This window comes from Betta splendens, chromosome 8 (assembly GCF_900634795.4).
Source record: "Betta splendens chromosome 8, fBetSpl5.4, whole genome shotgun sequence".
In the NCBI taxonomy this organism is placed as follows: domain Eukaryota; kingdom Metazoa; phylum Chordata; class Actinopteri; order Anabantiformes; family Osphronemidae; genus Betta; species Betta splendens.
The window spans coordinates 13,509,662-13,522,089 of record NC_040888.2 but is presented as its reverse complement, the minus strand read 5'-3'; the positions used below and the strand labels follow the sequence as shown (position 1 = coordinate 13,522,089).

Sequence of the window (12,428 nt, the reverse complement as noted above, 5' to 3'; positions counted from 1 at the left end):
CTTGAGTAGTAGCATTCCAACAGAGCCTTGTTCTCGCATCTCAACCATTTCTTTCTTGTTCCAGTAGCCCACTTCTCGCCAATTCATTTGGACCTCCTATCTGTTTACTGTACAGGAATAAAAGTCCACTGAATGAATATGAAGAGACAAAAATGTCTTTATACTGTTACACAAGTATGAATGAAGGAAAGTCTATTGAAAGTATTTGTTCTATTGAATTCAATTTTTTTTCTAGACAGGAACTTTACTAAGACTCTGTATTTTCTCTTGTGGCCAGCAGAGGGCTGCATTTCATTAAGTAAATAGACTCTATGCTCAATCTGTGATTAAGGACAGCCTGAGTCACATGAACTCTTGTTACTCTGCAAAATGTTACAGAACAACATACCACCACCATGTACTATGGGTCATATATGTTTTATTGTCTTGTTTACACATGCATTTTACTATATTTCTGAAAGTGATAGCAACTTTTAAATCAGAGGGTCCAACAAATGTTTTTTTGTACATTTTAGTTAAACTACAACTTTTTTAATATCATTACTGGCCTCAGTGAAAGGCTGTAGCTTCAGAAGGATTTTACTGTTTTAGAACCCAAAAAACATGTGAAGAACACATTAGTTCCTGGTTGTTTCATGTTGTTTCATGTTTTCATATATATTTATATATATAGCCGTGGCAAGTGGATACATAGTAACAACAATATATTATATACAACAGAGGTCAAGTCATTCACTCAGATAGTTTGACACATATAACACATTATATTATCACCATGCATTATACAAAGCAGGTACTGTATAGATTGATTTATGACATTAAAACACCACCTGAATCAGGTGTTTTTGGGGGTCATGAAAAGAAAAACATTAAAATTAAAAAACTAATGAGCAAACAGAAACACATGTATGACCAGTTTAAGCCACATCTGGTTGGTGATGTTCCCAGGTTTTAGGAGCTTGGAAGTATTTGGGCAAAGTAATAGTAAGAAATGGCTGCATGAACTGTGGACCCCATTATGCATATTGTTTGTGGACATTTAGTTTTGACATGCTTTATCTTTGGTAACTGTCTTGTATTTTGAGTCTCAGAAGCTATTTTGTTTTTTAACATCTCTGTTTGGCTCTTCTGACTGCATCTAATAATTTCAGTCAGAAATATTCATTGTATAACACAGTTATTTGCCTTGATATGTTGTGCTGCGACGATGCCCACCCCTCCCATTACACCCCCGACTGCACCCCCTGCTGCAGCTCCTATTGGAACTCCAATTGTGCTCCCAGAAAAGTATGTCGCTATGCCTCCAACACCTGCTCCAGCCATAGCAGTCCCACTTACAGAGAGTGCAATTTTTTTCCTTATTCCAGAATTCCTCATTGCCTTTTCCAGCATTTCCTGGGTGTAAGCCTTTCCTCCATTTTTGTTGACCACATTGTTAATGAACTGAAGAAGATTAGTGGCTTCAGCTGGATCCTGGTTGTTGTTATCAACAGTGTAGAACCCACCTTTGCACTTAGAGACAAAGTTATTCAGTTCTGTTGACTCGCCAATGAACTTCTTAATGGGTTTTCCCCTTTTTTTCAGCTCGTCTTCATGGGTGAACAAAGCCACAGCAAACTGGGCTGCATCTTCACCAAAAGATTTCCAAATCTTTTCCACCATTTCCTGGCATTCTTGTGTAAAGCGCTGAAGATCCAACACAATCAGGAACACGTGAGGACCTGGATGAGCAAGTGGGAGCGCTTTCCTGATTTCATTACTTCATCATCTGTTTTCTCTGCATCACACAGACCTGGAGTGTCAACAATGACTACATTTTGTTTGCCAATGCGTACGTTTTCCTTCTGACACGTCTCCGTATGACAAAAAATGCCTATCCCCGTTTGAGAAGTGGTCTCCTCGTTTTTCTGTGAGCACCTCAAAATGCTGTTCATGACTGCAGTCTTTCCAGCTCCAACTTTGCCAATAAGGACAATCCCCAGGTCTGTTGGCACTGTGGAGAAAACATGGTGGTGCAATGGTGGTAAACGGCATCTTGGACTTTTATGCAGACGACATTCATTTATTTACGATTTCATTTATCTTGCTGTCACAAAATGACAATGGTAAAATAAAATATGTTCGTAGAGGAAATACATTTAAAAATTAGCCTCAGCTAAATCTATATTGATCAACTTAAGCATTTAAAGCAAAAACACCTTAAGGGGGGAAATTAAGATAGATTTCTGGTTTATTTAATGTAAAGTATGACTGTGACTAAGATCAATGGATTTAACACCATGCCAGCATGCAAGCTGAACATGGAGAATGCTCTAGTATATTAGAATTAATAAAAATACACTTCCTTTGCACCTTTAACTACACTTATCTTTTTATTCTTAACATTTTAATGTACTTGTACTTTTGCATTTTTATGTTTTTTTGCATTTTGCTAAGGAGGTTATGAAATACTACCTAATACATGTTTGTTGCAAAAAATAGACAAAGAAAGAAGAAATAACTCACTTAAATCACAATAAATCACTTAATGTCTACAAAACGAATAACAAAATAAATAAATATTAGAACAAATTTATGAGGAGTTGTGAGCAACTATAAAAATATAACTGATAATACTGATTCATGAATGATGTTAAGCTAATATACAAAGTCAATGTTTATTTCTAAGGAGATTTTTGGAAAGTACTCACCAGGGAGTAAAGAATCTTTACTGGTCATTTTGTCTTGTGCAAGAAGTACACCTGATCTGTTACATCCCCTTTGTTGATGTCGTCTTCTCACTTCTTTAATTTCCATGCCATCACTATATATTATAGCCTGCTGCTAGATCCCTCCCCTGAAATACATGTCATCAGTTTCTAGACCTGTTCTGACCAGTCACAGGGTCAGAAATTATGTTGCTACATGCAATAAATTCAGGAGTCAGAGCCATATGTAGTAGACATGACAAGTATATTTGAATACTAAGGAATGTTTACATACATTTTACACATGATTATCAGTTATATCAGAGTAATAAAAAATAAAAAAACATAAATAAAGGATTTCAATTCTGATATGCTGCAGTGACTTGATGATGCATCAACAAAAACAGCTATGGTGAGAGTGTCTGACCAAAACCAAGTTATGAATGAAGGTTAATTTAATAAAAAATGTGGACTTAAAATAAATAATGTGATTTTGAGCTTTAGAACAGTGACAGAAACAAGCAGGGGGCAAAGGATCTGTTGAGCTTAATTTTTTTTTTACTATTTACATCTTGTAGTCTTCAGAATGATGTATGATTTACCCAGATGTGACTGTACCATGACCACAGCCTCCCTCGACAAATATACATTTATGCTTTTATACACAGACTGCAACAGTAACTTAACTTAACTGTCTCACTGGTACCACCAGCCCCTGTTCCCTCCACAATTGAATGCACAGGGCTGATGTAATGTAAAAACACTGTGAACATAGATTGTGCAGCACACAACAGAGGTGCACACTTACAACCAGATCGCCCATTTGAACATCTAAATTTGGATTTTTGTTTCAACAGGAAGGCTTGCCTAAGCACGCAACAGGAGACTGTGTAATCAATAAGGAGTTCTGGAGAAAACAAACGTTGGTGTTTCTTTCTTCTCCAGTATATGACTGTTTGGAATTGAGCCTAGTCTGCAAAGCCACCAATGCTGGCTCGTACCCAATATCAATAACATCTTAACATCTAAACAAGAATGAACAAAGTAAATGCTGAGAGCTATAACTGCCAATTCCAGTTTGTCTTGTCTAACCATGTGTTTACTGGTTAAAGTAAGTAATTGCTCTCCTTACTGTAACTCTCAAATCTAAGTCACAATCTGCTCAGCAAAAGTCAGAGTGTGAGCAGACTCACAAAGAGAGGTCTGAGTTTTATCCAAGCTTCTGTTCTTGTATAAGGTGCTGTTGATTTTAGGTCAACCCTGAATTTGACATTCATAGACAGAGGTCTAAGAAAGAGAAGTTAGTTTTTACAAACTAACTGTCAAAAAGCTGAGTTGAGCCTCCTACTGTATATGCCACATTATCTGACGTGCCATCTTAGCCTTCCAGCATTTACCTGCACCTGCTCATCCCTTTGCTTTGAATTGCCTTCCTGTTTTTAGGCCTCCTGTTCAGGACAGAGGTGCCAAGGTGAATGCAGTGATGGATTGTCATTTCCTCTCTTAAATCGCTACCAGTCACTTATAGCTGGAAGCATCAGTTGAAGTTTAGAGGTTGTTCATCCCATCCCTTTTCATCTAATTGGTGCAGTTCGAAAGTAAAACATGTGAAAGTGGAAGAGATTAGAAAGGAGGAGGCCTGGAAGAAATAAAAAAAATATTTGGAATGAGATTCATGCAGATCACAGTACAATTTATTTTTCAAAGTTTCAAGTTTGTACTCAAGTACCATCCAGGATCTGAAGATGTGATCAACACCATTCTGCACAATTTAAGATATCCTGGTTACACTGTCCGTGTTCCAGCTCTCCTCCTAGTAATACTTTACAGTACACAGACTGTGCCTTTGCAGTAATTAATGAAAGACTTTAGCATGTTAAGACTTAACATGTTAACAACAAATTATAATATTATGTTTGGCAAAAATAAAGACTGGTTGTCCTTGTAAATGCTGAAGCAGTCTTCTGTCTGTGGGTTTCTTAGGCCCGTAAGAATTTGCCTCAACTACCAGTTGTTGGGTTTTAAGAGAAACTGAAGGAATTTGTGTTGTTAGTCTGCATTCTCAATTGGCTATTTGTGTGACTGTTTGTCAGTGTGACTGTGGTTCCCATACTAACAGTAAATACACTGACTGTGATCCAGTAACTGAATAGGCAAATCTTGGCCTATGCAGAAAATACAGAAACATTCCCTTTTAAAGTGAACTGTTCAGTGCAAAAAAAAAAAACAGGTGTGGTACACAGATCAAGGTATCATATGTTTATATGTATGATGCACTATAGATAAAATAATATGAATGTAAAGGGAGTAAAACATTTAACCTATTAAAATAAAATCTTTAACAACCATTATTTTTTTACCACCACAGATAATTTATATTCAGAAACTAAACCATGTATTTGATATCTTTGCTCTAGAGATAAATCTTCTGCTCACATTCACAGTACAGTAGTACTGTACATACATTAATTTTGCATGCAGCTGATCACAACTCATCACTGCATCACACAAAACTCATGGGCCAAAGTCCTTTTCTCTGCCTAAATCAATAGACAAACTACAATCACTGATATATCATGACTCAGACAACCACTTGTGTTGCCTTTGATCCCTGTTGAGCAGCATTACTGTGATTTTATTTGGAGTTGTTTGAAAAAATAATTTTCCCTTTATGGTCTTTGTATTTAATTTAGCAAACTCCATCTGGCATGCATTCATATGCCACATCTTCCACGTATTTAAGGAATCGATTAACCAACTCAAAAAGACCTGGTTCATGTTTCTTAACAAACTCAATACCCTTGTTGATCAAACTTTCCAACAGGGCTATTACCTTCCCTATGTCACCTTTTGGCTCAGTATTTACTTTTTGCATTGCCTCCTCCAGTGCCTTCTCAGCTTCTTCAAACATTTGGTTGGTGTAGTATCCTCCCTCATTTTTCTCCACCACCTCGCTGATCTTCTTTAGCAGGCTGGTTCGCTGAGCATCATCCTCGGCATCATTGCTGAAGGCATGATATTCAGCTCGGATTCCTATCCATGAACTCTTTAGCCTCATGTTGGCCCCCATTGGTGAACAAGACAATGGTGTAAGGTTTTGCATCTGTGAAGACCTTCTGAAATGTCTCCAGCACTTTTTTATCTTCTCTTGAGAATGAGCCCAGCCTTAGGACCAATAGAAGCACATGGGGACCAGGTTGAATTTTCAAGGTGGTTTCCACAATCTCCTTGACCAACTCCTTTCGATCTTTGCTGGTGTGAAGCAAGCCCGGAGTATCTGTGACGGTCAGAGTTTTTCCTTCAAACTCTGTTGTTTCCTTTTTCCATTTGTCTGTTCTTGATACAGAAGATATGTCTTCGGTGAAACTCTTTTTTCCAAGAATGGTGTTTCCTGATGCACTCTTTCCAACACCAGTCTTTCCCAAGAGAACAATCCTCAGGTCCCGTTCCATTGACTCTATTGATAGTTAAATGAAAACAGGGATATATTTAATATTATAAAAAACATGGCAACAACGATGTTAAGTAATAATGATGAAATAATATGGCACGTACTGTAAAGGTTTCTGAGCTACAACTGCTACTATAAGCTACAACTGTTTTATGGTTGGGTTCAAACAAATCAGACCAACTATATTTACAGTCCAGTTTAGGGACAGACTATAGCTACTTGAATTTAGTGTAAACATTTACATCATTTGGTATTGAAAGCTTTCAGCCGCTAAATCATAGTATCTTATCATATCAAAGCCAAACCAGGTCCTTGCCTGTAAGGATCATTTGTGTCTAGGTAAAAACAAATCAGACTATGTAATTGCAGAAGTAGTGGTGTTCATGCTTTGTCTATTGTCTATTGTAGAAACTGCATCACTGAAATTCCCTGATGCAATAGAGCACAGCAAAATGACTGGTCAATGTTTAGTGGTCTGAGCTGTAATAATGAACCCATTAGGGTTTGACAAAACAACAGAAATGTAGCACTTTGAATCAGACAGGCAAACATTGCAAACATGTTCTATTCTGATACATTTCCCTTCTCCACTTAGGAATGAAATTACACCGTCAATAATTGTTGTAAAACAAACGTAGCTGGAGCCTGCAGAATTGTGCTACCTAAGAACCAGGAGTTACCTCGTTTTTTATTAGCATCAATGCTGTTACTTTGTGCAGTCCCTCATTTAATATTTCTTTAAATTTTCTTCCAGATAGAAGTGAAAACCAAATTTGTTACAATAGCAACAATAAGTTTAATTTATAACCAGCTAGCTTTAACAATATGTAAAAGCAAAGCTTCCCTGAAGTAAAACTACTGCAACAGAAGTATTTACAGTACAGTAAGTGTTAAGTGTTTTGTTGATTTGTTTTTAAAGCTCTCTGTGCCTTTTCTAAGGTAAATTGCTCTTTGAGATAAATAAAGTGTTTTGAATTTTATTTAATCTTTCCTCTTAATGTGAATGGAAATAGATATCTTTTAGATAAACATAACAATAAATGTAAAGGTGTTAATGTTATAAAAAGTCAGTCATTAAATCTTGATGGATTAACAACTATCAGAGAACTTCCAAATAGTTACTGCATAGTGCTTAGAATAATACAGCTGTCAGTTCATTATTTGCTTTGGACCACTGAGTTTTGATTTTTGTCTAATATTTACCCATCCATCCATCCATCCATCCATCCATCCATCCATCCATTTTCTACTGCTTTATCCGGGGCCGGGTCGCGGGGCAGCAGTCTGAGCAGAGAGTTACAGACTTTCTTCTCCCTGGACACTTCCTCCAGCTCTTCTGGTGGGACCCCAAGGTGTTCCCAGGCCAGCCGAGAGACATAATCTCTCCAGCGTGTCCTGGGTCTTCCTCGGGGCCTCCTACCGATGGGACATGCCCGGAACACCTCCCTGGGGAGGCGTCCAGGAGGCATGTGAACTAGATGCCCGATTTACAGTACTTCAACTGGCTCCTCTCGATGTGGAGGAGCTCTACTCCGAGCTCCTCCCAGGTGACAGAGTTCCTCACCCTATCTCTAAGGGAGCACCCAGCCACCCTACGGAGGAATCTCATTTCAGCCGCTTGTATCCGTGACCTTGCCCTTTTGGTCATGACCCAAAGCTCATGACCATAGGTGAGGGTAGGAACGTAGATTGACCAGTAAATTGAGAGCTTTGCCTTTTCGACTCAGCTCTCTCTTCACCACGATGGACCAATACACCATACAAAAAGCAGAGATGCTATCCTGTGGTCCCCAAACCAGACCCCTCCGGCCCCTGGCTGCACCTAGAAATTCTGTCCATAAAAATAATGAACAGAATCGGTGACAAAGGGCAGCCCTGCCAAAGTCCAACATGCACCGGGAACAGGTCTGACTTATTGCTGGCAATGCGAACCAAGCTCCTGCTCCGGTTGTACAAAGATCGAACAGCCCTTAGCAAAGAGCCTTGAACTCCATACTCCCGGAGCACCCCCCACAGGATGTCACGGGGGACACGGTCGAATGCCTTCTCCAGGTCCACAAAACACCTGTAGACTGGTTGGGTAAACTCCAACAAACCCTCAAGCACCCTATTGAGGGTATAAAGCTGGTCCAGCGTTCCACGACCAGGCCGAAAACCACATTGTTCCTCTTATATCCGAGGTTCAACTATCGGCCGAATTCTCCTCTCCAGTACCCTGGCATAGACTTTCCCAGGGAGGCTGAGAAGTATAGTTGGAACACACTCTCCTGTCCCCCTTTTTGTGAAGAGGGACATCCACCCCGGTTGTCCAGTCCAGAGGAATTGTCCCCCTCGTCCACGCGATGTTGCAGAGGCGTGTCACCCAAGACAGCCCCACAACATCCAGAGACTTGAGGTACTCAGGACGGATCTCATCCACCCCAGCTGCTCTGTCACCGAGGAGCTTACTAACTACCTCAGTGACCTCAGCCTGGGTGATGGGCGAGTCCGCCTCTGCGTCCCCTGCCTCTGCTTCCTCAGCAGAAGGCATGTCGAAGGGGTTGAGGAGATCCTCAAAGTACTCCTTCCACTCCTCCACTGAAAACAGAGTTGTTAAAGAACTGCTTCCCCCTCCTGAGGCACCGAACGGTTTGTAAGAATCTCTTTGAGGCCAAGCGATAGTTCTCCTCCATGGCCTCCCCGTACTCCTCTCAGGCCCGAGTTTTTTGCCTTCGCAACGGCACGGGATGCAGCACGCTTGGCCAGACCTGGTAGGACTCCTTCTTTAGCTTGATGGCTTCCCTTACCGCCTGCGTCCACCACCGGGTTCGGGGATTACCACCAAGACAGGCACCGGAGACCCTGTGTCCACAGCTTCGAACGGCCGCGTTGACAATGGAGGCGGAGAACATGACCCACTCGGACTCTATGTCTCCAACCTCCCTCGGAATCTGGTAGAGGCTCTCCCGGAGGTGTGTGTTAAAAGTCCGTCTGATAGAGGGTTCAGCCAGACGTTCCCAACAGACCCTCACCACACGTTTGGGCCTGCCAAGTCATTCCAGCCTCCTTCCCTGCCAGCGGATCCTACTTACCACCAGGTGGTGATCAGTTGACAGCTCAGCCCCTCTCTTCACCCGAGTGTCCAAAACATATGGGCAAAGGTCAGGTGAAATGACTACAAAGTGTCACGGAACGGCAGAGAAAGGACCCACATGCACAGCACGGAAACCTCAGACAGGTAGTAGTGTTCAAAGGTTTTAATTCAGCTCTCGGTATAACAGACGGTCCGGGTCATGCACAGGAGATCACAGATTACGGTACAGGTGGAGCAGGCTGATACAGGTCCAGGGACAGGCAGAGGTTCGGTAACAGGACGACAAAGTTTACAGTACCGGTAAGGAGCAGGCTATCTCGGCGTTGGGCCGTCAGGTCGGTATCATAAGAGCTTTCCAGGCGACGGTCCAGTTCGGGAGTAGACGGTAATCAGGAGTCACGAAACAAAAACAGGATCAAGGACAGGCAGGCAGGATAACGAAGCGCTGGAAGATGATGACTAGCATACATAACGATCTGGCAAGGGGCTATGGGAACTGGTATCTCAGGTAATGCGCATACACATACAGTACGTCCAGACCAACACACCATAAGATTAAGTTGTGATTTGCTGAGTTATTCAAGATAGTGTTGACACTAGAGTTAATATTAATTGTTTAATAAAGCGTTCATAATTTAATTGGTCGTTGTCTGTGATTATTTGTATATGGTTTTGCAGCACTGGTGAATTGAGTCGGCTATGGTACGGAGTTCATCCTTCAACCCACTTAAATACAAATGAGACTGTATTGGCTATTCCAAATTGGTTATTGGTCCCTGGAAACAGGGTGGTGCCCCGTAAATTAAGTAATTGTTAATTCAATTAATAATTATTAAATCAATAATAGTAAGTGTTTCACTTACCAAACTATAGACATTTGTCATATAGTTATATATATTTAAGCTAATAACCAAGATTTGTGAATCTAAATTATAAACATAATTGGTATCTCCATTCAGGAGCTATAAATCCAATTATTATAATTTGTGCTCCTCGCATATCCCCAACAAACTCATCCACCACGATAAGGCTGCGGTTCAAGGTAACTTTTCTGACACCTCCTGCTTAAAACCCAAAAAGTCTAATATTCACATTTGTTTCAAATAATTGCTGAAGAACATTGCTTGGATGATAAAAGCTAGCAAGTGTCAATGTTTGATTGTGTTCATACCGTAAGGCATAAGCTCCACTAAATACTAAATAAAGGATTAAAAATTTTCTTGAAAGAAAATCACACTTTTCTATTACACGGGGAATTTATAATCACAATGCAAAGTATTAGGTGTAATCATGACAATAAAACACATTCAAATATATAAACTTAACAGTTACAGATGGCTGTAAATAACCCCATACATATAACAGGGTGCAAAGAGCTTTTTTTCCAACACAACTGGTATTTCATGGTCTATAAAAATAGTAGTAACAGGAAAAAGGTGTTGCTTTTCTGACTTGCTAGCTTTTCTGAAATGCTGAAAATTACTTACTAGACATGTTGTTGTTTATCTTGTTAAAGCAGTGGAGATCTGGTGTCTTTAGCGTCTGTAGCTGCTGATGTTTTGCTGAATTCAACTTTATATTATAAAGTGTTTGGTTCCCTCCCCTAAATACTTGTCATCTGTGACCTAACGAGCTTCAGCAGCCAACCAATCAAAGAGTAGTAAACAAAATGTTTTTGGCTGAACTGCAGAAGTTTCGTGTTACGTGGGATCTTATGGGGGAAAGGATTCCAGTGCATATGACTTTGTCAGTAGTTCAATTCTCTTCCAGGTGATGCAGCATAGTGTCTTTGCATGTTTTGTAGCACTGAGCTCCAGCCCTGTCTTCTAATGCCTATTCCTACACAACTAAACTCAGATGCACATAATTGCATTATCACGTTCTTTATTAAGTAACACTTTAGGCCAGAAAATAGCTTAACCCTAAATTTATAACATAACATTCATGATTTCATAATTAACCTAAAGCCCACTGGATAGCCCACTTGTAGAGAGTTTTTATGAGGGACTTAGTCCAAAAAATTGGAATATACACACAATATACACTTATATACATATACATATTATATATTATATACACACAAAGTTTGACAAATATTGTTAGATGATGTAGGCTCTGAGCAGCACAGTCAGTCAGCTGAGTTAAAATTGACACCTCCCTGGGGAGGCGTCCAGGAGGCATGTGAACTAGATGCCCGATTTACAGTACTTCAACTGGCTCCTCTCGATGTGGAGGAGCTCTACTCCGAGCTCCTCCCAGGTGACAGAGTTCCTCACCCTATCTCTAAGGGAGCGCCCAGCCACCCTACGGAGGAATCTCATTTCAGCCGCTTGTATCCGTGACCTTGCCCTTTTGGTCATGACCCAAAGCTCATGACCATAGGTGAGGGTAGGAACGTAGATTGACCAGTAAATTGAGAGCTTTGCCTTTTCGACTCAGCTCTCTCTTCACCACGATGGACCAATACACCATACAAAAAGCAGAGATGCTATCCTGTGGTCCCCAAACCAGACCCCTCCGGCCCCTGGCTGCACCTAGAAATTCTGTCCATAAAAATAATGAACAGAATCGGTGACAAAGGGCAGCCCTGCCAAAGTCCAACATGCACCGGGAACAGGTCTGACTTATTGCTGGCAATGCGAACCAAGCTCCTGCTCCGGTTGTACAAAGATCGAACAGCCCTTAGCAAAGAGCCTTGAACTCCATACTCCCGGAGCACCCCCCACAGGATGTCACGGGGGACACGGTCGAATGCCTTCTCCAGGTCCACAAAACACCTGTAGACTGGTTGGGTAAACTCCAACAAACCCTCAAGCACCCTATTGAGGGTATAAAGCTGGTCCAGCGTTCCACGACCAGGCCGAAAACCACATTGTTCCTCTTATATCCGAGGTTCAACTATCGGCCGAATTCTCCTCTCCAGTACCCTGGCATAGACTTTCCCAGGGAGGCTGAGAAGTATAGTTGGAACACACTCTCCTGCCCCCCTTTTTGTGAAGAGGGACATCCACCCCGGTTGTCCAGTCCAGAGGAATTGTCCCCCTCGTCCACGCGATGTTGCAGAGGCGTGTCACCCAAGACAGCCCCACAACATCCAGAGACTTGAGGTACTCAGGACGGATCTCATCCACCCCAGCTGCTCTGTCACCGAGGAGCTTACTAACTACCTCAGTGACCTCAGCCTGGGTGATGGGCGAGTCCGCCTCTGCGTCCCCTG

General features: G+C 41.3%; 1 protein-coding gene across 1 annotated transcript; it reads right to left on the bottom strand.

Annotated features, from left to right (window-relative positions):
* Positions 1–255: 255 nt before the first annotated feature.
* Positions 256–10,808, bottom strand: LOC114860916 (uncharacterized). The gene is made up of 3 exons (XM_029159818.3): positions 10,699–10,808; positions 5,713–6,144; positions 256–1,763 (listed from the first exon to the last, which is right to left on the bottom strand). The coding sequence occupies exons 1-3, from the start codon at positions 10,703–10,705 to the stop codon at positions 1,162–1,164; spliced, it is 1,041 nt and encodes a 346-aa protein (XP_029015651.1). The 5' UTR covers positions 10,706–10,808; the 3' UTR covers positions 256–1,161.
* Between the last annotated feature and the right edge of the window lie 1,620 nt (positions 10,809–12,428).